The sequence below is a fragment of the Tyto alba genome, unplaced genomic scaffold (assembly GCF_018691265.1).
Source record: "Tyto alba isolate M040663 unplaced genomic scaffold, T.alba_DEE_v4.0 Super-Scaffold_1000006, whole genome shotgun sequence".
Taxonomy (NCBI): domain Eukaryota; kingdom Metazoa; phylum Chordata; class Aves; order Strigiformes; family Tytonidae; genus Tyto; species Tyto alba.
Window position 1 is genome coordinate 2,948,819 of NW_024881272.1, and position 22,087 is coordinate 2,970,905.

Here is a 22,087-nt window from a genome sequence, read left to right on the forward strand (position 1 = left end):
TAAGACATTAACTAGAGGCTCTGTCAAAATCACCTGTGTGTTTCCTATGGACTTAACCCAATGGAATTAATTAAAAAGAATTCTGTTTGCTTAATGGAAATGAGACAAGACATAATTTATAATCTTGTCTCTGGTTTTCCATCCAACAGGAAACTATTTGAAATCTGGGAAGGTCACGGTGGTGGAGGAATGGTGTCTCCTGAAATGAAGAAGGAAAGGTGTTTACATTGTTTAAGAAAGATGACCAGAGACTTGATAGAGAACCCACCTTTAAAATTTAAGGCCACAGCTATTAAAACTGACCCTTTTGTATTCTTTCATACCATATATAAATTTCCTACAATCCTTTCTTCCAAGTAAAGAATTAATCCAAGATGATCATTGCTTTGCCTAAGAATAGAGAAAGGAAAGGAGACGAACTGCCCTCCTCAGAGTAGCTGTTATCAGACAGCCAGATGGCAAACAACGTGCCAGAATTTACAGGAAAGAGTCCAAGGCAGATCATTAATTCCAACACAGCCTCTACACCCCAAACACCAAGAAAATGTCACTGCTAAGGACTCTGAGAGCCAAGGCACACACAAAACATGTTCTACACAAGGATTTCTGCAACCGTAACAAATTATTGAAAATCCTTCCAAAATGCAGCAAGGAAAAGCTATGGAACGAGTAGATTGGTATATGTGATAATTATGGAGAACACAAGTAACCTTCAATTGCAATACATATCCATATATATTTTAAATATATACATAATAAATGAGGTTTCACTAAAAGGTATTTGGTTTCACAAAACTTTTTGTTCATTCATAAAAGAAAATTTTCTTTTTAAAAAAGAAAACCGTGGACCAGATCCTCAACTGGTAGCGTGCCTCGCTCAGGCAGGCTGCTTCACTGAGCTATACTAATCTGTGGCCAAAGAGAAACGTAACGTAACTCTAGATCTAAAGAATTATTGTAGAGCAGCTTATATGAAAAAAGGTCCCATTTGTACTTCTAAGACTAGTGTATTTTTTCTACTTTGTTTCCATTTTTAGAGCAGCAATCCAAGCCACATATTTTCCTCTCACCGAATAGAGCATTTTCCCCTCTCAGGTGGTCTTCATGACTAAGCTTCGGCAGAAGCAGTGTTTAAAGTTGGCATTAAGCCTTTGCAATATCCAGAGTTAACAAATCCAGCCTTTCCTTTATACATTAGATCTTTAGATGAGACATCAGGAGGCTCAGACAGGGACCAGCAGAAGAGTCACATCAGAGTCAGGAACACTCCAAAACTGCCTGACTTAGGAATAACACACCATTTGGAAGAAAAGCAAGAGGGCTTTCCTGGAGAGGGCTTTCCATCCATTAATTAGGAAGACTACCCTCTACGGTGGGAGACAACAAGTATGAAGAACATCCAGAGCCTCCACAAGCATAACTTTATTCATTCTTTTTAAATACAGTGTTGCTAGAGAAGTGGTTTTGTTAAAGAAGTGTTCTCGACACGTTACAAACACTGTCACAGGGAAAGACAGTTGACAAAACAGGAGATCGAAGACCCTGATGCACATCTCTGCTCTGGGGGTTGCACACGTGCTAACTAGTTCTTCTGGTTCAGCTCCCAGTAACTCAGTCGCCTGGTATCCACTCGATGCCACTGGTCCCTTTCAATAGTGTTCTTCTTCAGAAATCAATTAAGATTTAGCGCAAAGTTACAATGGGAAGGATCGCAAAGCATTAGCAAATTGAAATTAAGGTATTTGCATGTTATTGAAACATTTTACATCCTCACAGGAAATATATTCACATCTCAGCTGAAACAATGGTGTTTGGATGATGTAATTTCATGTTGATTACAAATCAAGAAGCACAGAAAAAAAAAATTTTTTTTCGGTGGGAGGTGAGTTTGGGTCACCAGAATGCAACTCGCCCAAAGGAGATGTTGCCTGAGCTCCCAGCCTAGCCACAGTTCACAAAATCCCAAATGTGTTCCCCAGTCACGGGAATCTACTGGGAAGGAACTGGAAACACCCATCTGTTAACTCTGTGCTGTCTGGAAGCTGCTACGCTTGCTATTTGGCGTCACTTGCACTGGCTGATAATGAAAATGATGGTGATTCATAAAGACATCTTTTCTAAGAATACTAGAACAGCAGCTTGCATAATCCTGAGACTTAATTAAGCAACATCCCCAGCACCGTTTACTTGATCATAGTTCCCATCTCTTGTCTTCACCTCCCTCTCCCTCCCAGATTTACTGCAAGTGCCTTTGATTACCACGGTGCTAATAAGACACTTCATTAAAAAGAAAGCAGGGAGTGGGAAGGTAGGCGCTGAGGTGTGGCTGGTGATTTAAAAACTAAAGGGAATGGAAATGTATCAGAAAGAGGTGAGAAGTTGAGATGGTCCTGTTTGCTGCTGGCAAAATGAGAGCCCATCTGCAGCACAGGGCACTGTGCTATCGTGTACATCTCCAGAGATGGAGGGATTCAGGTAGGTAAGGCACATACCTATAGCTTAATGCTTCTGATGAGACAAGGCCATTATTTTCAGTACTTTGAAGCACTTTCTGCATGAAACCTCTGAATCACCCAACTTCAGTGTTTTGAAATACACTTCTCCACCAAGATTCCTGAAGAACATTAGAGAAAGGGGTAAATATTATCCCGTATGTCACCCACATTTGACAGCTGAGACACTGAAGCTGTATCAAAGATAATCTCCTGTGGGTTTCCCAGTTTCTGACCCAGGCGGCCTCTAAATCTGAAAGCACACAGGGAGATAGCATGGGGATGTTATTGCTGCCTTCCAGGTGACCTTGACGCTTTAAATTAGGAAGTAAGCAAGGAAGCCCAGACTTCATCCAGCTCCATGTTTTATTTATTATGATATTGCGGCAGCACTCAGGGCCCCGGCCATGAATCAGAAACCCATTACGCGATCCAGCATGCAAACACGTAGCAAACAGACAAGACTTCAAACACCCCTTATTTATCAGCAGTGATGTTTTAAAACTACTTTGCCTAGCAAGATAGGATTCATCGTTAAAAGCGTGCGGGGGATATTTCTGATCCAGATGGGAAAATGCCTTTCCCGGCCGACGCAGGGGCGCTGGGGCCTGAGGCGGCCGGCGCTCAGCCTGGCCCCGCGCACGCAGGGCGGGCTGCCAGGCGGAGTTTCTAGCGTTAAACACCCTGTTTTGGGGTTAAGCAGATCGGCTGCCTTGAACGACAAGCTCCGAGCGCTGAGAGGAACCCATCGCCGAGGAGCTCCCGCCGCCCGCCCGCCGCTCCCGCCGGCGGAGGCGCCTCAGGCGGCCGCATCACAACCCCCCCCCCCCCCCCCCCGCCCCAGCGCCGGGAGCGGTGCGGCCGGACTCGTTTCTCGGCGGAGCGATGCGCTCTGCTCGTGCGCCGCCTCCCGCCCGCCCCGCCGGAGGCGGAGGGTTACAGGGTGCGGAGCCGCGCTGCGCAGGCGGGGTGAGTGGGTGGGTGGGTGGGTGTGTGAGGGGGGCATCCCGCCGTTCCGGCCGCGCCTCCGTGGGTGCCGTGTTCCCGCTCCCCTCCTCAAGCGCCTCGCCCTCCCTTTCCCTCTTCTCGGGCGGCTGGGGCTGCGTCTCCGCGTCGGCTTCCCCCTCAGCCTGGAGGCTCCCAATATGAACAGCATCGTCTGCGCTGAGAGGCACCAGGTACGGCGGGGCGGCGGCGGTCGGGCCCCCGCGGGACGTGAGGGGAAGGGGGGGTGGGGGGGGTGGGGAGGGGTGTCGGCCATGAGTTCCGGGGGCTCTTTGTTCCCCGCTCGGCGCGGCGGGCGGCGGGGGGCCGTTCCCCGCGGGACCGTGCCCTTCCCCGCGCCCACGGCCCGGGGGAGCCGGAGCCCCCTTCGGCCCCGCGGCTTCTCGTTGCCTGTTTCGGGGGCGGTTGCTCGGAGGCTGGCCAAATCTCGGAAGTTGCCGCGCTCCGCCGGGTGAAGTTGTGGAAACGGCCCGGATGAGATTGATGTTCCCCCCCCTCCTCTCCCCCCCCTCAATCCCCTCCCGGCCGCCGTCCCGCGGGGGGCTGCCGCGGGTGGGGGGAACGCCGTGTAATCCCAGCCCACAAAATCAAGCTGTTCCCCCACACGCGTGGGTATTGTTCCAAGGTCAGGCGTTGCCTGCGCGCCCATGCCAGCGCCACGCTGCAGTCAATCGCGTAGTGGCACTTTTCTTAATCCCTTCCTGGGAAGTGTGTGTGTGTGTGTGGGGGGGGGGGGAATCCTGGGCTTGGGGCGAAGGAAACAGCCGCTTCGGGGTGGCAAACGTGCGCTGACAGCCGGTTGCCGATGTCACGACCCTCCCTGTCATCTCTACCAGCTCTAGGAAATAAGAGAGAATACAGCCAAAACAGTAGCTGTCAGGCCACATTAGTGCTTCTGGAGAGAGGTGATGAGTATGAATGAGCAGCGGGGTTTTTTGGGAGGGGGCGAGGCGGGGAGAGAAGCGCAGCGTTTCCTGCCTGCACGCACAAATTTCCAGCAGGTTTTTTTAGAATTTTTCAGAGGTGCTTCAAGGTAGGAAACATCTTCACTGGTTCTTCACTCTAGACACAAAAGCTGAATTGGTTACGATTTCACGCAGGGCGGAAAACGTTGACGGAGTGAGAGGTGAGGCAACCAAGTTACTTACTAAAGAGAAGAACAGCAAGACTGAGTGGTGATAAACTAGTGGAAATTTGGTATCATGTCACTCTCCTTATTTGTCCTGGCTTGTGAAGGGGAGGGGTTTTTTTGTTTTCAGCTCTGGGTGTGTAGACACCACATTTATTCTCTTCTGTCAGGGATCTACAAAATAAGAAACCAAGCAGGATGTGGTGCTTTGATGGCCAGAGCGGTTTAATTTTAGAAAGCAGATTTTGTAGCCACAAGTCTGACTCCTGAAGCACAGGATGCAACAGTCGGGGAATACTTTCCAGTTAGGAAATGGTACTTCAGCGACTCTGAATAGGTCTAATTTTGTTTTCCTCAGCTTGAGTTCTTAAGGAATAGGAGATGGTAAGAAAGGAAAGAACTGCACAGAATGGGGGGTGGGAGGCAACGACGACACACAAACAACAAAACCAGCAGTTTGCTGGTTGTGTGACAGATGTTTGAAGAACTGTGGGAAGTGTGTTAGTAGAAAAAAAAAACCCATATGGAGGGGAAAAGAGAGAAAAAAGGAGAGAGCTCAGATTTTGAGAGTGCATGTGAGGCAGAAGGTAGAAAGTGGTGTAGCTAAAGACTATTACAACAACAAAAGAAGCACAGCATGGAAAAGGAGAAGGGGAAATGCAGAACCAGTATGGAAGGGGGGGACACCAAATGACCAGTGCTAAGACTCGGGGAAAGAGCTTGGGAGGATAGCAAGTACTAAATGGGCAGCTGGTGTGTTACAGCTGAGAGTAGTAGCTGAAGGAGCAGTAACATTCATGCATAAAACGTGCTGCTTATAAATTTTTGAAGGCTGCATACGTAAATGCGTGTTTGAAAGAACTCTCTAGGCTTGCTCTCTGTAGAAGACAGTCCAAGCATTACATCTTCTTGGATTACGTGTAAAAGATTTTGGAAAATGTCCACAGTGCTACTTCCTTCCCGTTTAATTCTTAATTGGTGGTAGCAAATATTCTCCCTCTCTCCTCACTGTCAGGGTGGGAGCACAGCTGAGGCTGATTTGCAGTGAAACACAACAATTTTGTTTACAAGTCATGGTTATCAGTGAGACTAAATCTTTAGTGGAAAACAACTGAAAAGTGAGTACGCACACTAAAATTGATACAAATTCTACAATTCTTATTTTAAATCACTGGTGTAAAGTAGTTGAGCCTGTTTAGTGGTGTAAAGTATGTTGTTACGTGGCTTGACCCATGATGTTTTGTCCAAATGCAAACTCAGACGTGAGAAGATTGTGGGTTTTTTACCGTAAATAAATGCTAATGTATGAAAGAAAATTTTTGAGGGTGTCTGGGTTTAGCTTCTGATGGAGGTAGTGGACTACGAGTAGTTGTAGGTGTGAGCTGCACTTCTTCTGAACTGGGCTATGAAAAGCCAGAAAGCTCACAGCAGCTAAAAAGCACCAAACGTGGTGTTAAATTCCATTTTGGTTTCACTGTACCAACAAGTGTCAATCAAGTGTCCATCCTTGCATCAAGTATTGACTTTTAATCAAAAGATTAAAACGTATCTCCTGCAAGTTAGTGTTTTACTTGTGAGTTAAAGAGGTAATACCTTAATCTGACCAAAAAAGCTCGTGCAAAATTGGCACCAAGCAAGGGCTTTGTTTACTTTTTCAATTAAATACTGCCCATGGAAAGTACCAGTGGACTATGCAAAAGATGAGAGTTCTCAGCTGGGAGGAAAAATAAGTATGGCCTGTGGTGCTAGGTGATGGGCAAGGCGGCTTCTGCCTCAGTGGGCGGCTCTGGGACCAGTTGCCTCGGTACCTCACCTGAGACCCCAGCTCGTACATCCCCTGCCAGGGGCTCTGCGGGGCAGAGACCTGGGGCATGGGAACAGGCTTTAGATCTTGGAGAAATTCAACAGTAATCGTCAGGCAGCAGGTTTTTCAATGTTGGAAGGTTTTCTGCAGTGAACCGCTGTTTAAAAAAAAATTGGGATGAGCAGATCCTAAATTCTAAACACAGTTGACAATTTAAAGTGCATTAATGATGACATCTATTTGCTCTTGTAACTGAGCTAATCATGTTTCAGTAGTATTTGCAAGATACATATAAGAGGATAGCGTAGTGAAGGATGAGAAGACTTAGTATCGTCAGTTAGGTGAGTCTTCTTAAATGCACCTTTAAACATATAGACAGTGAAAGGGAAAGATGAGTTTAAAGGGTAAGAAGTTTCCGCTGTGGGAGTCAGTTATGTGCAGGGAATTTATCTCTGAGTGTATTATGAGCCGTGACTCTTTCATGGTCCAGTGGTACACATACATAGCAAATTAAAATCTCCGTCTGTGCATAACAGTAAGTGTTTAGGAAACACAATCATTAAACACAATTACGTTTAAATCGAGCAACTGGGCAGAAATCTGAGCACTGGCATTCCTCTGCTTGGGTATGGCCAAGTATGCTCCGTGGCTTCTGGCCTGTCTCAGTCCTCTGCAGTATTACACCTCGCGTGATCCACTCTTCGTCGAAGGTGGTGTCTCCAGGCTCAGCACCAGTATCAGTCTTTATTATTAAAACTAGAATGGAAATCCAGAGTTTATACATCGCTCTTATTTTTGCCTTTATTTTAAAAATAAGTGGAGGAAATAGGCCTGCTCTCAAGTAAGAATTTTCTCAAATGGAATGTGTTGTTCTCATGCTGGAATGCTAATTCTCTAACTTTAGCATGTTTAAATAAGTGTGTTTTGATGGAACCTGCAAAGTAATAATTTCTGAGGCATCAGACTTCCTACTTTACCTGGCTGACAGTGATCTGTGAACATCACACTTGGTTTAAAATAATTCAAAATCCTGGAAAATTGTTAGAAAAGCTGATGACAGTTCTTGATGTGGTGAGCTAGAAGGGAGTGTAAGCAAGCTGGGGGAAAAGGTAATGACAAAGTGATTTAGATGTTTTTTAACTAATTTAAGAAAGGAATTTGTTTGCAGTACCTGTTTATAACCTGTAATGCAGAAAAGGCAGCATTCTTGCCTTTTCGTTGAATTTTGACCGTTTGGCCTTTGTTCTAGCAGTAGTATATCAAACCAAAAAGAAGGCAGAAAGTAACAAATATACCTGTGCTATTTAACACCATTTTTGAGTACTAATATTAACCATGGTTCACACAGTACAGTATTGAAACTGTGTGGCAAGAATTAAGGTGTTCAAATTCCTAGATATTAAGATTGGACCATACTGTTAGGTGCATCAGTGCAAAATGTGTGGTTTTGACCTGATGCACAAAGGAGGACTTCAGAAGACAAATCTGCCATTTCAATCCAGAATTATTTTGGATGTCCTTTTTAGGTCTTGGAGGTCATAAGCAAGTACATCGGGCAAAGTTAAAACACTGCATTTGAAATAAAGTTTTTCTGTTACAGCAGAACATGACAAAACATGCCCAGAGATCTAAACCGAGCGAGGACGTTTCTGGAATTTAGTTGAAATTGTTTGAATAGTTGTCATGGAACTTGAAATCTCCCCAAAGCCTCAGCACCGGTAATTAACAGCAATCCCAGTGAATATTGAACAGGGGAATGCATAATGGGATGCGTGAGCGGGCCGGTGGCCTGTTTGTCTGAACTGTGGTAGCAATATGTATGTTTAATTTGCTTTGGTGATTCCGGACCTCTACTCCGTTAACCACAGAACTTCTTTGAGAGATGTGGCAGTTGAGAAGCAGCTGGTGTAAAGCGGTGCGAGCGAGGTGGGTGATCTGGTGTGCGACGTGTCGCCTGCTGCTCAGCACCAGGCAGGTGGTGACTGGCTTGGACCAAAAGGGTCTGTCGCTGCACCCACCGCCCGGTGCAACTCCTGCCTGGAACGCAGAGCTTGCCCCCCTTGGCTTTCCTTTTGAGGTGCCCGCTGTAGTTTGCTTTTGGCTAGCTAAGTCTGGCCATCCTGCCCGGATAATTCCTACAACAGAAATGGAAGGTTTAAAATCCAAAATGATAAAGTCAGAGGTCTCTTGGTGGTAATTCTCTTGTATGTTTGTGGATAGTCTTGGTGAAGCATAACTTCCGATAAATTCTTGTAACTTTCTTTATAAGATAATTCATTGCAACACTTGTGTTGAAATAATACCTCTGGGTCTTTGAACAGCAGAATGTTCCAGCTGAGGTGAATCTGTTGGGGAAGTGTGGACATCAGACTGTTTGCTTGTGTGTTTGAGAAGTGAAACGTTTGGATTGCTTTAGAAACTGAAATGGTTCTACCAGTTGTACCACCAAGAGAAGCGTTGACTTCCAAATGCTTAGTTAAACAATATTTGGTAAATAGAGCTTGGTTTCAGTTTCATAACTTGCCTGCAGGATTATAAAAAGAATGTACACTTGATCTTTTGAGATTTTTTTCCTAGCAAAGCATGCTGTCATTAAAGTAAGTTGTAGAAGGCGGGAGTCCCCGGGGCCCTGTTCCCGTAGTCCTCCCCGTGTTTGGGGGTACGGTGTTAGGCAGACACCGCCACTGCCCCAGAGCAGGCATTTCCTTCTCTGTACGTGCATGTTTGTGTCTAGTAGCCAAACTCGGTTAACATTAATTCTTTCTACATGGTTATCTGCTGGCTGAAATGCTCTGTCTTCAGGGTTGCAAGAAGCTGTTAAGGCTGGGAGCAGCTTTCCTGGGGAGCGGCTGTGCTGTGGGATGATGCTCCCCGCTGCTCCTGAGACCCAGCCTGGCGCTTGGGCTGCTCCTCCTCGGAGACCAAGGCAGGCACAGCTCCTGCCAGAACGGGCCCCGTGCGAGCGCTGGCCGGGCAGGCGGGCCGCGAGGCTCCCTTGCCTACAACGCAGGTGACTCTTCACATTTTTGACAAGGAGAAACGAGCTGCGCCTATTTTTAGGAAACCCGATTCCCAGTGTGGCATTTAATCTGTAGATACAAATATAGTTTTGGAACTGCAGCAGGGAACTCAAGTGGATGAAGTGATCGATGTTTTCCTGAGGTGGCATCAGGGTCATGGAAAATTCCAGAGTGGGTGGTTGTTGCCTGTTCCCTCCCCTCTGCTCCTCCTCCTCCTCCCCTCCCCGAAAAAGCCCGGCATAAACAGCCCACCCGCGTGCGGAGTCCCAACAGAGCTACCCCAGTCTGGGCTGCCAGTGCCGAACCTGACCAGAACGTAACAGATTCTGTTCACAGGGTAGCAAAGAGGCTTTTGATCAGAGGAAGTTATCATTGAAATAGCGATTTCTGACTTGATAATTTTTTTGGAAGCACCGAAGACTGGAGACATGCCCAGTCATTTCAGACATGTCCTTAATCCATCTTCAGTCCGTTTTAGGCATTCAGTAGAAGAAGGATATAAGTAGATGAGCACAGGGACAGCAAAAGGTAGGAGGCGTGTGGATTGGTTTATTTTTAAAAATTTAGCATTTTTGTTGTGTTACTTAAGCATTACCTACTTGTGTAAGCAAGCAATAATGATCTAGATACAGGAAGTGCTGAAGGTTGGAGTTGGTAAGGAATTGTCCAAAAAATGGGATTCAGCTGTTCCAAATTTTTCTCTCAGCACTAATTTAGCCACTATCTTGTCTCTGTGGGTATAAAAAATGATGTGGTTGGCCTCCTGTTGGGCAGAAGAATGGATTGGTGTCAGTAGGGGATTTTTCAGGCTCTTTTCTTTTTGTGAAGAGAAACATATTTGCTAGGGTCAGGAGCTTCTACTTCAAGACACTATTAAAGTTTCATCTGAAATACATGGTAGTACCTATCTGCTGTCCTTACTTGATAACTTCTCCTTTATTTCAGATTATGATGCATGATTATCACAGAAGAAATTCATGTCTATAGCTCTTAAGGACTTTATTACATCATCTTCAAGCCTGATAGTTTTGGAATCCGTATTGCAGCTGCAAAGACCCGTCTGCTTTTGCATTTCAACAAGCATCTTCCCTGTCAGAAGATACTGAAACAGAAGTGCTCTGTTTTAACACAGTGATACCATTGGATTATTTTAAGATCTCCCATTTGAAAATTTACAGTAATATATTTGCTAGGTAAGTTGATACTGTTAGCTACATATACAATAGTTAATACTTTTGCTGAAGTTCTGCGACTTTAAAGTTTTGCTGTCCTTATTTTAATAAAACCCAACAAATAAAAGTATACAAATGGATAATGATTTTTGTAAGTAAGGTTATTGTTGCCACTTTAGGGTAAAATGCTTTCAGTAGCAAGTGGATTTAAAATAAATGGATTAATACTAGAATTATTTTATGTGGGCCTTGCAATTTTTATTACTATTTTTTGCTATCCACTTTTTTTCTATTTTGGGGGTTTTCTTGTTTAGCCTCATCTTCAGAATATTCTTAAACTTCAGATGGAAATAAAAATTGTTATTGCTGGTAACATTAGTAGGATCTCACATTTTTTCATTTGAAATTGTTGAGGAAAGTATACTTATGCATATGTTAGCAGCTCAAACTTACAAATTTTTTTTTTTTTAACTATTATTATTTCAAATTCACTAGGTCACCTGAGGGTCATATTATAGCATTCTTGATTAGCTTCCTATTTGGAAAGTGGACTTTCCCTAAAACTAAAAAAAAAAAAAAGAATCAATTAAATGAGCTATAAAATAGCTTCCAAATTCAAAACTTAGTTTCCTGAAGTTACTTTATCAGTCTTGGTCCAATTTACCTGAGGTGGTGTGTTTGTATATGGGTAAGATCTTCAGGGGAAGTTGTTTTAGCTTCATGATGACTTAAAATACACGGTTGTTGTTCAGAAGGTATTTAATTCTGTCTGTTCTGTTGGTGCTAATGTTCCTGCATGACTTCTAGCTAGTCTAAAATACTTAATGAAGTCATTACTCATAAAAGTAAATTAAAAATAACTTTCATAGCTCTTCTTCTACTTCACCCGTTACTTTAAATTCTCAGTTCTTATTTTGCAGTGTAGCTGATTTTTGGGTCTGTGTGAAAAATGAAGCTGACCGCTCTGACATATCTCATGCAGTGCTGCTCTTTGTCAAGGGGAATGAAGCTTCTTGTGCGATCCAGCGGTTTCCAGCTCGCTCCCGTGGAGCTAGCGCAGGTTCAGCATGTAGTTCTGGAGTTGGTACCTGCTGAAGAGATGTGGATAAATGAAAAGTTGTGGCCTCAGTCTCTAAAAATCATGAATTCAGTCAATTCGAAGGGTTGTTGTCAACACGTACTCAGCAGCAGTACTCTTCTAGGCTTCTTTCTGAGTTTTTTTTTTTCTTTTAAATTCCCCATGAATGTTCATTTGCAAACAATGTGTTAACAGTACTTCTCTACTGAAGCAAGCTGTCATATCTGTAAACTTTATACACTCTGTTTTCAGCCAGACCAACACCAAAATGATTCCTAACGGATATTTGATGTTTGAAGATGAAAACTTCATCGAGTCATCTGTTGCCAAACTAAATGCCTTACGTAAGAGTGGTCAGTTCTGCGATGTCCGCCTCCAGGTACCTTTTTTCTGTCCGAGTGTGGTGGTTGAAGGCAGTGGGGTTTTTTGTAATGCTTTGTGCCTCATTGAGTGTGAGGCATGAGATTTTAGAACCTGATTTTTCTGAAAAATGCATACTAAAAAAAAAAAAAAAATCAGATCTACTTGGAGAGAAGGGAGGCTAACATTTTCTTCAGCTGACGTAAATTGGAGACTCTTGATTTGAAAAACTGATTTGAACTGTGACATTCACTTGGGTAGGCCTTTACACTATTGTAATACAAATGTACTTTAAAAAAATTCTTAGTAGCGTGGGTTTCTTATTTGTGTTTTAAATAAAGGTGTGTGGACATGAGATGTTGGCGCACCGAGCCGTTCTAGCTTGCTGCAGTCCCTACCTGTTTGAAATCTTCAACAGTGACAGCGATTCTCATGGAATTTCCCACGTTAAATTCGATGATCTCAATCCAGAAGCTGTTGAAGTTCTGTTGAATTATGCCTACACTGCTCAGTAAGTGGTTTTCACAGAAACTAGAGAGTAGACTTTAAAAAAATCAAAATAATACAGATAAATTTATTTCTTTAATAGGTTAAAAGCTGATAAAGAACTGGTGAAAGATGTATACTCTGCAGCAAAGAAGTTGAAGATGGAGAGAGTTAAGCAGGTACAGTTCTCAGCTCTTTTGAAAGTCCGTTCTGCTTTCTCAGGCTGTGACAGCATTATGCTTTTTGGTGTTGATGAGGGAAAAAATGATTCTGTGGGAAAACGTGCTGAGTGGATAAGCTGCTTTAGGTGGTTGTTAACATTGTATTGATTTGAGTGCCATCAGTATGTATCGCTTCCACCTGCCTCACCTTTGTGCTGAAGGGTCCTCTGAAGCCAGGTTTGGTATTTGTGCACCTGCGTAAGCGAAAGGGCTTCTGATTCGCGGCTGCTCACTTACCTTCAGGTTGGTGGAAGCAAGCGGTGCTGTGCTTGGTTGCACTGGGGGGCATAATTCAACCTGTTAATCTGTGGCAGTGACACGTGAAAAAAAAAAAAAAAAAAGAGTAATCCACACCCTCCTGAACGGAGGTTTGGTAGCGCTTGGCTTTAGAAATACTTAGTCTTGCTGCAAGTGGGGATACCTTTGACAGGGGAATTGGGATCCTCATCTTCACTTGGCTGCAGATAAGCTGCCTTGAGTAGGTGTTGAGTAGAAAAGCACGGGGTCTGTATATGTGAGTAGCTTTCAAGTGCGTATGAATTTTGCTTTCAATGTGTGCGTGTTCCTATGGAACATTTTGTTTCCAGCTCTAGCACGGGGTGGGGATGACAACAGGCAGTCCCTGTTCGGCAGTTAGCAAACAGCTGCTGCTGGATGGATAATTTAAACATATAAAAATCTTGTCTGCTTGTCAACTAAGATGCAGCCTTTTATCTTAAAAGGTTTGTGGTGACTATTTGCTCTCCAAGATGGATGTTCAGAGTTGCATCTCTTACCGAAACTTTGCCAGTTGTATGGGAGACTCGCGTTTGTTGAACAGGATCGATGGCTACATACAAGAACATCTTTTACAGATTTCCGAACAGGAAGAATTTCTCAAACTTCCTCGGTTAAAGGTTAGCTTAAGCTTGTAGACTTCCTTCTGGTATGTGATTTCCAGAAAGCAACCCAAGGAGCAACTATTAGGGCTTCCTTTTTGAGAGCAGGAAAACTTAATGTACGGATTTTTACCATCAGTGGGAAAACTCTGGATCTGTACAATATTCATACTACTGTGAACCTTAACTCTAGAGAATACGTACTGTCATCCTCTCGAAGCACAAGAGATAGCTCCAGTTGTACTTAAATGTGCTTCCTAGTTTCAGTGGCATAGGCTGAAAGCTCCTCGTAGGTGGTGTTTTCTAGCTCCGTGGTAAAGAGAGTCATGCTCACTACATAAAGTCCAGTATGCTACAAATAGAAAGATAATACCTATAGAGTAAATCGTCTTTTTCTCTTCTAATTCAAGCTTGAAGTAATGCTGGAAGACAATGTTGGCCTACCCAGCAATGGCAAATTGTACACAAAGGTAATCAACTGGGTCCAGCGCAGCATCTGGGAGAATGGAGACAGTCTGGAAGATCTAATGGAAGAGGTTAGTCTTTAAGAAAATGGGATTAAACATCTCTTTTTTTTTTTTTTTTTTAAAAAAAAAAAAAACAAACAAACAGTCAATATGAAGGATGATCCCTTTTTCTTTTAATTTTTTTATTTTTTCACTTTTTTAACTATGACCCTAAAGAATTTAAATTTTACTGTAGGTACCCCTAAGCTGAGAAACTGGGGGGGTGTTCAGGTGAGCTGAATGAACTGTTCAGTCTGGTCTTCCGCTTTCCTTTTTTGCTCACTACGTGCTGTATAGTAACCTCAAAGTGGCGTGTATCTTGCTTTAGAACTGGGGAGGTGGTACTGAAACTTGCCGTAGATTCTTGATGTTTTCCTTTGCAGGTTTTGCTTGTAAATGCAAAGTAGATAAAAGCTTCTAATGGTTGTTCCTCCCCATTGATTTATCTCCCCATAGGTTTATTAACAAAACTAGGATACCAAGGCTGAAGAACCAAGAAGAAACCTCAAGTGTATTGACACGTACAGAAGCAGCAGTCCTGCCCCAGTTTCTCCTAAGAAAATCCGCTGTGGGCAGAGAACGATGATGATGATTTAATGGTGTTTACTTACTCCTTTACAGGATGCGTTATTTTGAAAGTTGTGTGTTATTAAATGGCTTTACTCATGAATACTAATACTAGATGTAGCCTGGGCAGTGTTTAATGGAAAAATTAGCGGGGAGTCTAAATTTTTAATTGGCTAGAGAAAATGGACTTTACAAAAACCCATGGAACATCAGCAGTTTCCAAGTTTGTTATTACAAACACGATAGATCTTCGGAAGCACTTGTATAGGCAAAAGTACATGTTGATACTGTCGTGTATTCTCAAGTGTGTATCTCCTCTTGGAAAAACGCATTTTAAAAGCTTTGATCATGTTGAAATTCAGATGCATGACACTGACACAGTTGCATCTGATGCTTAGTTGGGACAACAGTTTCCCCCAGACCTTGAGTTTGTGTTGCCTTCCCTCATTCCCGTACCTTTCTTTTAGAGTCCACTGTTGGCTTCTCTTGACTTTTTTTGATCGAGATAAATATGTGTACTTTTCAAAGCAGAAAACTTGTTTGCGGGGATAACGAAAATGCTTGCATGAGATTGTGAATTTGTGTAATTCTGCGAATTAATGTGCCTTTTGCTTGTCTAATGTTTCTGTGCTGGAAAAACAGTAGAAGTCCCTTGGAAAACGAAGATTTCTCTCAAGCTGAGAAAGTAAGGAGCCTTCATCCCCTGTTTGAAGATTGCCACCATGACATCTGCTTCCTTTTAGTTTTGTCATTCTGCTAGATTGAGATGAGATGACGAGAAGTATGCTGGCGACTGCCTTTTGTAATCTGCCTGTAGCTAAGTAGCAATGGAGACGGTAGCCACATGGGTATTCTGTTGTTGTTTTTGCAGGTTCAAACGCTGTACTACTCAGCTGATCACAAGCTGCTTGATGGAAATCTGCTAGATGGACAGGCTGAGGTGTATGGCAGTGATGATGACCACATTCAGTTTGTGCAGGTACAAATTGCAGACAGTCTCAGGTAACCCCAGGTAGACTGGAGCAGTTTACAGCACACCTGAAGTCTTGCGTACTCTGGCAGAGGGCGCAGCGGTAGCTTTGATGGAGAGGCAGGTGGCGAGGAGGTGTGGAAACTGCTGGAGGCGACGGTTAGTCTCTGCTCCTGGTGCTTCGGCCGACTGGCTCAGCCTTTGCAAAGCAACAGAGTGCGTTAGCTTTGACTGCAAGTTAAATCATAGGCTGTTAGGAGAAAGAGGAGGTAGGAAAGCAGTCAGCTGCGGCTTTGTAGAGATACTCGGGAGACTGTAGAGAATCACGGACTGCTCGGCTTGCACTGGAGAATGCATCTCCTAAATTCCAGCACAGAAAAAGATCCCGAGCGTAAGTTGCAAGCCGTCGGCTGCCAGCGTCCATTTCTTTTGTTCAGCTGCACTGGTGCTGAGGGAGGGAGGTTTCAGGAAAACCAGCAGTAGAGAATTTCTGATCTAGAGATAGCCAATTCTTTGACTGGGTACGAATAAGTCTTGGGCTTTGAGATTTTTTTTTTTTCTTTGTTTTACTTCTAGCCAGATGTAATTATTTGCAACTCCTGAAAAACACATGGCTTAGCACAGTGGAGGCTGTTTAAGAAACAAAGGCTAAAAAAGGGCTAATTATCAGTTGCTTTATGCAAATTAAGGTTGTTTAAATTCACCGAGTTAGAAGAAAATATATTGGAATATTTTAACTTGTAACAGTGGAATGTGCAGATACGAAAGTGTACTTGAAATTTTTAGCTAATGCTTATCTAAAACATTCTCCATCCTGGAACATGGATTTTAGAAGTGAAAAGAGGAAAATGAAAAGCCCGCTAATTTTTCAGTTTCTTAATTGTTTTGAGTAAGCCTCCACAGACTTCACCACCTTTGGGTGCTACACCTTGTAATACCTAGAAGCCGAGAGGGGAACGTTCAGAAAGTTCATTTTCAGAGATAAGGCTGATAGTTCTCAACTTTCTCTTTTTAAAAATCCTTTCTGATAATAATTGCCAACTTCAGACATTCTAAACAGTTGAGAGAACAAACACTAGAAAACCCATGGACGACAGTCCTGGAAAAATTGTAACGTGTACATTTTTGAATTGCAAAAGTTTGTAATTTCCCTAACTGTGGGGTCAATTTAAGGATCAGAGAATAAGCTGTTAATCGGATGAAGATCCAGAGATAACAAAAATTCTCTCTGCGAATGAATTGACTTTCATGGTGAGCCGAGTCTAGCAGTCAGACTCTTCGGTGTAAGGTTATCTGAGTTAGGGGATGTATTTCAGAAGTCTTACGACAGTTTCCATAGAGATCAGACTCGAGGGAACTGTGCGAGCATCGCAAGCTTGGTGCTGTGGTCACAAACCTTGCTGCTGAACAGAACAGACGCAGTGGTGACCGCTTGTGTTTGGTTCTTGGGATTCAGGAAGAGCCTGAACCACCCAACCTACTGTGCAATGTAATCTGAAGGGTGAAATTTGTTGCTTTTTTTTTTTTTTTTAAATAATGTAAGCTACAGTATAAATTTAATTGAAGAAGAAAAGAAAGCAGAAATCTCCCGTTAGTGGGAAGTCTCAAGGGAGTAAAATCCAAGGAACGGCTAATCTGAGCACAGAGGGGAACTGAGGCGAAATTAATTTGTCTTCAGGGAACGAAGAGAATGATTAATTCACTTCCAGAAAGCGTTACATAATTAACTCAAGTTCCAGAAGCAGAGCTTGCGAGTGAGGCTGCCAATTTGTAGATCAGTTCTCTCCACATGGACGTAGGTTTTTCCTTACGTTTGAAAATCCTGCTAGTAACACGTACTCTCTTCTAGGAGTTTGACATGATTTCTGGTCAGCCACCAGCAGTATAAAGCTGCAGCCGCAGGATGAGAGGAGCCCCGAGATAAGCTGTAGGGTGGTTTTGGGCCACTGTCGCTGAGCGGGCAAGACGTTCTGTTGAAAATTTAGGTGTGCTATAAATGACGCTCTGCGGAGGTGGTAGACGGAGTGTTCTCTTGAGTACTTACCCATTAGCTCAGAGAAGCAAAGGTGGAAGGAGGTGTAGTCTCTGGCTAGGTTTCTGTAGCTGCCTTTTGATTTTGCAGAAGAAGCCACCACGTGAGAATGATCACAAGCAGATTAGTAGCAGCTCCTCTGGAAGTCTTTCTCCAAATGCTACTGTTCAGAGTCCTAAACACGAGTGGAAAATCATTGCTTCAGAGAAAACTTCAAGTGAGTAACCGAGGCAGGGTTTGTCTAAAGATGCGTCCGGTGTTGTGTACCTCCCACCTCCCACTCCCTGGGGATTTCCTTCAGCAGCTGTAGGAATGCAGAAGGGCTTTTTCTTACCGATGATGCAAGTTAAGTAATCGGTGGGAGGTTCCTGAAGTAACCGGGGCCACAGGGGCATCACTCACCTCTCGGTTCCGTATGGGCAGGGCCGCCCCGATCCCGTGCGTGGGGGTGATTTCCCCAGAAAGCCCGAAGCAGGCAGGGCAGTCTCTAGTTAACGGAGCCGTTTGCTGCGTGCGTGCGTGCGTGCGAGGAGACTTTCTCCCGGTGCCTCTGGAGATTGCTGCCTTACGTCCTTTGAGCGCTCAATTCATAATCTAAAACTTGCAATTTCAGTAACTAGGCTAACGCTTGGAGCCCGTAACTAGAAAAAGTAATGTTTTCACACTTCCAAGGGGAGAAGCGTCATCAGAAGCCCCGAGTTGGCATCCAGTGAAGTTCCCCTGAAATATTGTTACATCGGTGGTCTCCTTTTCTCCCGGTGACAGGCAACACCTACCTGTGTCTCGCTGTGCTGGACGGGGTGCTGTGCGTGATATTCCTGCACGGCCGTAACAGCCCGCAGAGCTCCCCCGCGAGCACGCCGCGGCTGCTGAAGAGCCTGAGTTTCGAGCTTCAGCCCGACGACGTCGTAGAGAAGCCCATGTCTCCGATGCAGTACGCGCGCTCGGGGCTGGGCACCGCCGAGCTGCAGGGCAAGCTGATCGCGGCAGGTAAAGGGGAGGGCCCTGCCAGCAGTAAAGGGGACGGGGGCTGCCGCGGGGGAGCCGGCGGTTCTTCCGCGTCCAAACCTTTAGGAACAGGGATCTCACGCGGCCCTTTGCTTTCAGGCGGATATAACCGAGAGGAGTGCTTGCGCACGGTGGAATGCTACGATCCGCAGAAGGACACGTGGACTTTCCTCGCGCCCATGAGGACGCCGCGAGCTCGGTTCCAGATGGCGGTTTTAATGGTGGGTGGGGAGAGCAGGTGAACTGGGACGTCACGGCAGCGGAGGTGGGACAAACACACTTCGCACACAAATGCCGGACGTTTGGTGGACACGCAGATGCGGGACAAAATGGCTTGACAGACGATGGTAGCAGGAATTGCTTAACTGTGCCTACACCGTTACCCAAGCGCTGATGGTGTGAGTTGTCGTGTGCTTGGATGTGAAGCGGGTGTTTATTTTTATCCGTTTAGGGGCAGCTCTATGTTGTGGGTGGGTCAAACGGTCACTCGGATGACTTGAGCTGTGGAGAAATGTACGAGCCAGAAATAGATGACTGGACTCCTGTTCCGGAACTGAGAACCAATCGCTGCAACGCAGGTATCGCTTCTGCAGTCGATGGACCGCTCGGGGTTTTTGAAAGCTTATTCATTTATTACCTTACTTACTCTTCTTTCCTATAGGAGTATGTGCCCTGAATGGAAAACTGTACATCGTTGGTGGGTCAGATCCCTATGGGCAAAAGGGACTTAAGAATTGCGACGTGTTTGATCCTGTAACAAAATCTTGGACGAGCTGTGCTCCCCTTAATATCCGTAAGTTTGCTGTGTAGTCTGGGAGGGGGGGGCGGATAAAGGGTGATTGCAAAACTGCAAGGTTTAAGACCAAACCACACCAAAAAAAAAAAAAAAAAAAACCAAACCAAACCAAAAACCCAAAAACTCTATTAAATCTCAGCTGCTGTGTCACACTGCTAGCGCCCGACTCCTGGGCTGGGCTGTGACTCCTGGCGTTTGATTGCAGGGAGGCACCAGTCTGCGGTGTGCGAGCTGGGCGGGTATTTGTACATAATGGGAGGAGCGGAATCGTGGAACTGCCTGAACAGCGTGGAGCGTTACAACCCGGAGAACAACACTTGGACCCTGATGGCACCCATGAACGTGGCGCGGCGGGGAGCTGGCGTGGCCGTGCGTGACGGTAGGCTCCCGCGGGCTCCACGGGTGAGGCGTGTTAAGCAAGTAGAATCCAGGGCTGTGTTCCTTCTCGGGGAGGAAACAAGGCAGTAAGGCAGAGGCACAGCCAGGTTCTTTAATTAAAAGCTGTAACCAGAAAAACAAACCTGGTTGGTTTCGTTTTGGGGCATTTGCCCCCACCTCTTTCTTTTCAAAACATCCCCGGGGGCGGCTTCACCAGCCGCAGCAGTTTGAGTTTGGGCTTTGCATTTGGAAATAATTTCCAGTCAGTTCTAGTGAGAAGAGACCCGCCGCGGGTCACTGCTGTAAGGGCAGGCCAAGGTTTTTCTGGCTTGGGCCTCCCCAGGCAGGGGGCCGTGCCCGGCGCTTCGCCGCGAAGCATTCACTGTGTTGCCTTTCGGTAGGAAAACTCTTTGTGGGAGGCGGCTTCGACGGCTCCCACGCGGTGAGCTGCGTGGAGATGTACGACCCCGCCAGGAACGAGTGGAAGGTGATGGGGAGCATGACCACGCCGCGGAGCAACGCCGGGATTACGACGGTGGCAAACACTATTTACGCAGTTGGGGGATTTGATGGCAATGAATTCTTGAACACTGTGGAAGTCTACAATCCGGAGTCAAATGAATGGAGCCCCTACACAAAAATTTACAAGTTTTAAGTGAATTAAATTCCCTTTTCAAACTAACAGGCTTAGTGATGTAATTGTGTTTTAGTAGAGGTACACATATGAATAGGGTTGGGGAGGGCATAGACGTTGCCAACAGCAACACAGAGCTTTTGCATATTGCATATTAATGTGCTGTACATATTTGTTTTGGAAAGAATATGGAGATGAAGGGGGTTTTGTGTATTTTAGAACTTTGTTTTAGGGATTTTTTTTTTTTTTTTTTAAGATTCTGAAGATAATGCAAGAGAAATGAGACTGGGCATATCATTTCAGGAGCTTCCCCCAGTGTTTGCTTTGTCACTTTGCACATTCACTGACTTTTCCTGTAGGCTGTGTTCTTGGTGCAGGAAGGGTGAAGGTTGGGGGGGATCATTTTTTTTTTTTTTTTTTTTTTTCATCAGGCCTAGTTTTCCTTCAGTAACTGGAACAATCTGTAACAAGAAGCCTTATTTAAATAGATATAACGGCTATTTTTTTTATTAAAAAAGCTGACATGCCTGCCAATACCTTATCTTTTACGATTGCCTTTTTATAACGGTTTTTATATACTCAGCAGAGTATTTTATCTGTTGAAATGAAATGGCAGACACCTGGTGATGGAAGCAGAGCCAGCCTGGAGCCAGCAGGCCCCTGCTTTACCGCTGCAGCCGGAACCTGCTCTGCACCACCCTCCTGGGAGCCGCCGGGGGTTCCTGAACACGCAGAGCTGAGACTCGAGGACGGGAAAATGATTTTGGCTCCAGCTAGTTTGAGGAAAAAACGCGGAGGGTGCTTTCTGTACAGCAGTTTTGTTACTAGGGGTGAGCTAACCTTTGTAAAACAGAAACTTCAGTGTGGGGGTGTTCTCGTGGTTTTTAAACTCTTGCCCGTTGGCAATGACACTGTATTCATCTGATTAGTAACTGTCTTAAGTTTATTTTTCTAATATTCCAAGCTGCAAGCGTGATAGAACACGAATACGTTGATTTCATATGTATGTGCTCACAGTACTATGGTTGTTTGTTCACTTTCTCGATTCCTGCGGCTGAAATGTTGGTTAGGAGGACTTGGTGTCTAATGTGTAGCGCTGCACATCTAACCCCGGGTGCCAAACCCAGCACTGACCGCTCGCTGCTGCCGCAAACACATTAAAGGTACCTTTTGGGAAATCCTCGGGCCCCAGCCTGGCGCTGGTGTGTCTCTGTGTCCTTTTCTTTAACGAGGCAGGTTCCAACCAGAAGTTGGGGCTGTCGAAGTGAGACAGGTCAAAGGGCTGGAGAGAATGGAGGGAGGGGCCTGTGTTCCCCTCCTCGGGGAGCTTTACCTACTTCCAGGCTGCTCTCGGGCTCGGTTTCCTACAAGCTCTCTGCAAATGAAAGTGATGAGAAACGGGCCCTGGGAACTTGAAGAAAGTTCCTAAGGTCGGGGTAAAAAGAAATGTCCGAGAGTGGGGTAAGGAGCTCGAGCTGCTCCTGGAGCAGTGGGCCACAGCTTTAGGGAACGAAGCCGCCCCAGCACTGGCATTAAGTTCAGCTCCTGTCC

At 45.0% G+C, this 22,087-nt stretch overlaps 1 protein-coding gene across 3 annotated transcripts; it reads left to right on the top strand.

The window, feature by feature from the left end:
• Positions 1-3,429: 3,429 nt before the first annotated feature.
• Positions 3,430-20,999, top strand: LOC104362007 (influenza virus NS1A binding protein). Of its 3 annotated transcripts, none has more exons than XM_042784515.1 (15): positions 3,430-3,670; positions 10,396-10,643; positions 11,953-12,079; positions 12,402-12,571; positions 12,650-12,725; positions 13,490-13,663; positions 14,056-14,181; positions 15,590-15,697; positions 17,811-17,937; positions 18,486-18,710; positions 18,828-18,949; positions 19,180-19,306; positions 19,390-19,521; positions 19,730-19,903; positions 20,304-20,999. In XM_042784515.1, exons 3-15 carry the CDS (start codon positions 11,969-11,971, stop codon positions 20,555-20,557), a joined length of 1,926 nt encoding a protein of 641 aa, XP_042640449.1. In that variant the 5' UTR covers positions 3,430-3,670; positions 10,396-10,643; positions 11,953-11,968; the 3' UTR covers positions 20,558-20,999. The 3 variants fall into 3 exon arrangements, with proteins under 3 accessions (XP_042640449.1, XP_042640458.1, XP_042640451.1); XM_042784524.1 differs by having other exon boundaries at positions 11,957-12,079; XM_042784517.1 differs by lacking the exon at positions 3,430-3,670 and adding an exon at positions 9,715-9,978.
• The last annotated feature ends 1,088 nt before the right edge of the window (positions 21,000-22,087 follow it).

Excerpts from the sequence above, each read along its gene's own strand:
- LOC104362007 (XM_042784515.1), top strand. The coding sequence starts at position 11,969 with ATGATTCCTAACGGATATTTGATGTTTGAAGATGAAAACTTCATCGAG. Across the intron at positions 19,307-19,389 it reads AACCAATCGCTGCAACGCAG|GAGTATGTGCCCTGAATGGA; the intron begins GTATCGCTTCTG and ends TCTTTCCTATAG. Across the intron at positions 19,522-19,729 it reads CTGTGCTCCCCTTAATATCC|GGAGGCACCAGTCTGCGGTG; the intron begins GTAAGTTTGCTG and ends GTTTGATTGCAG.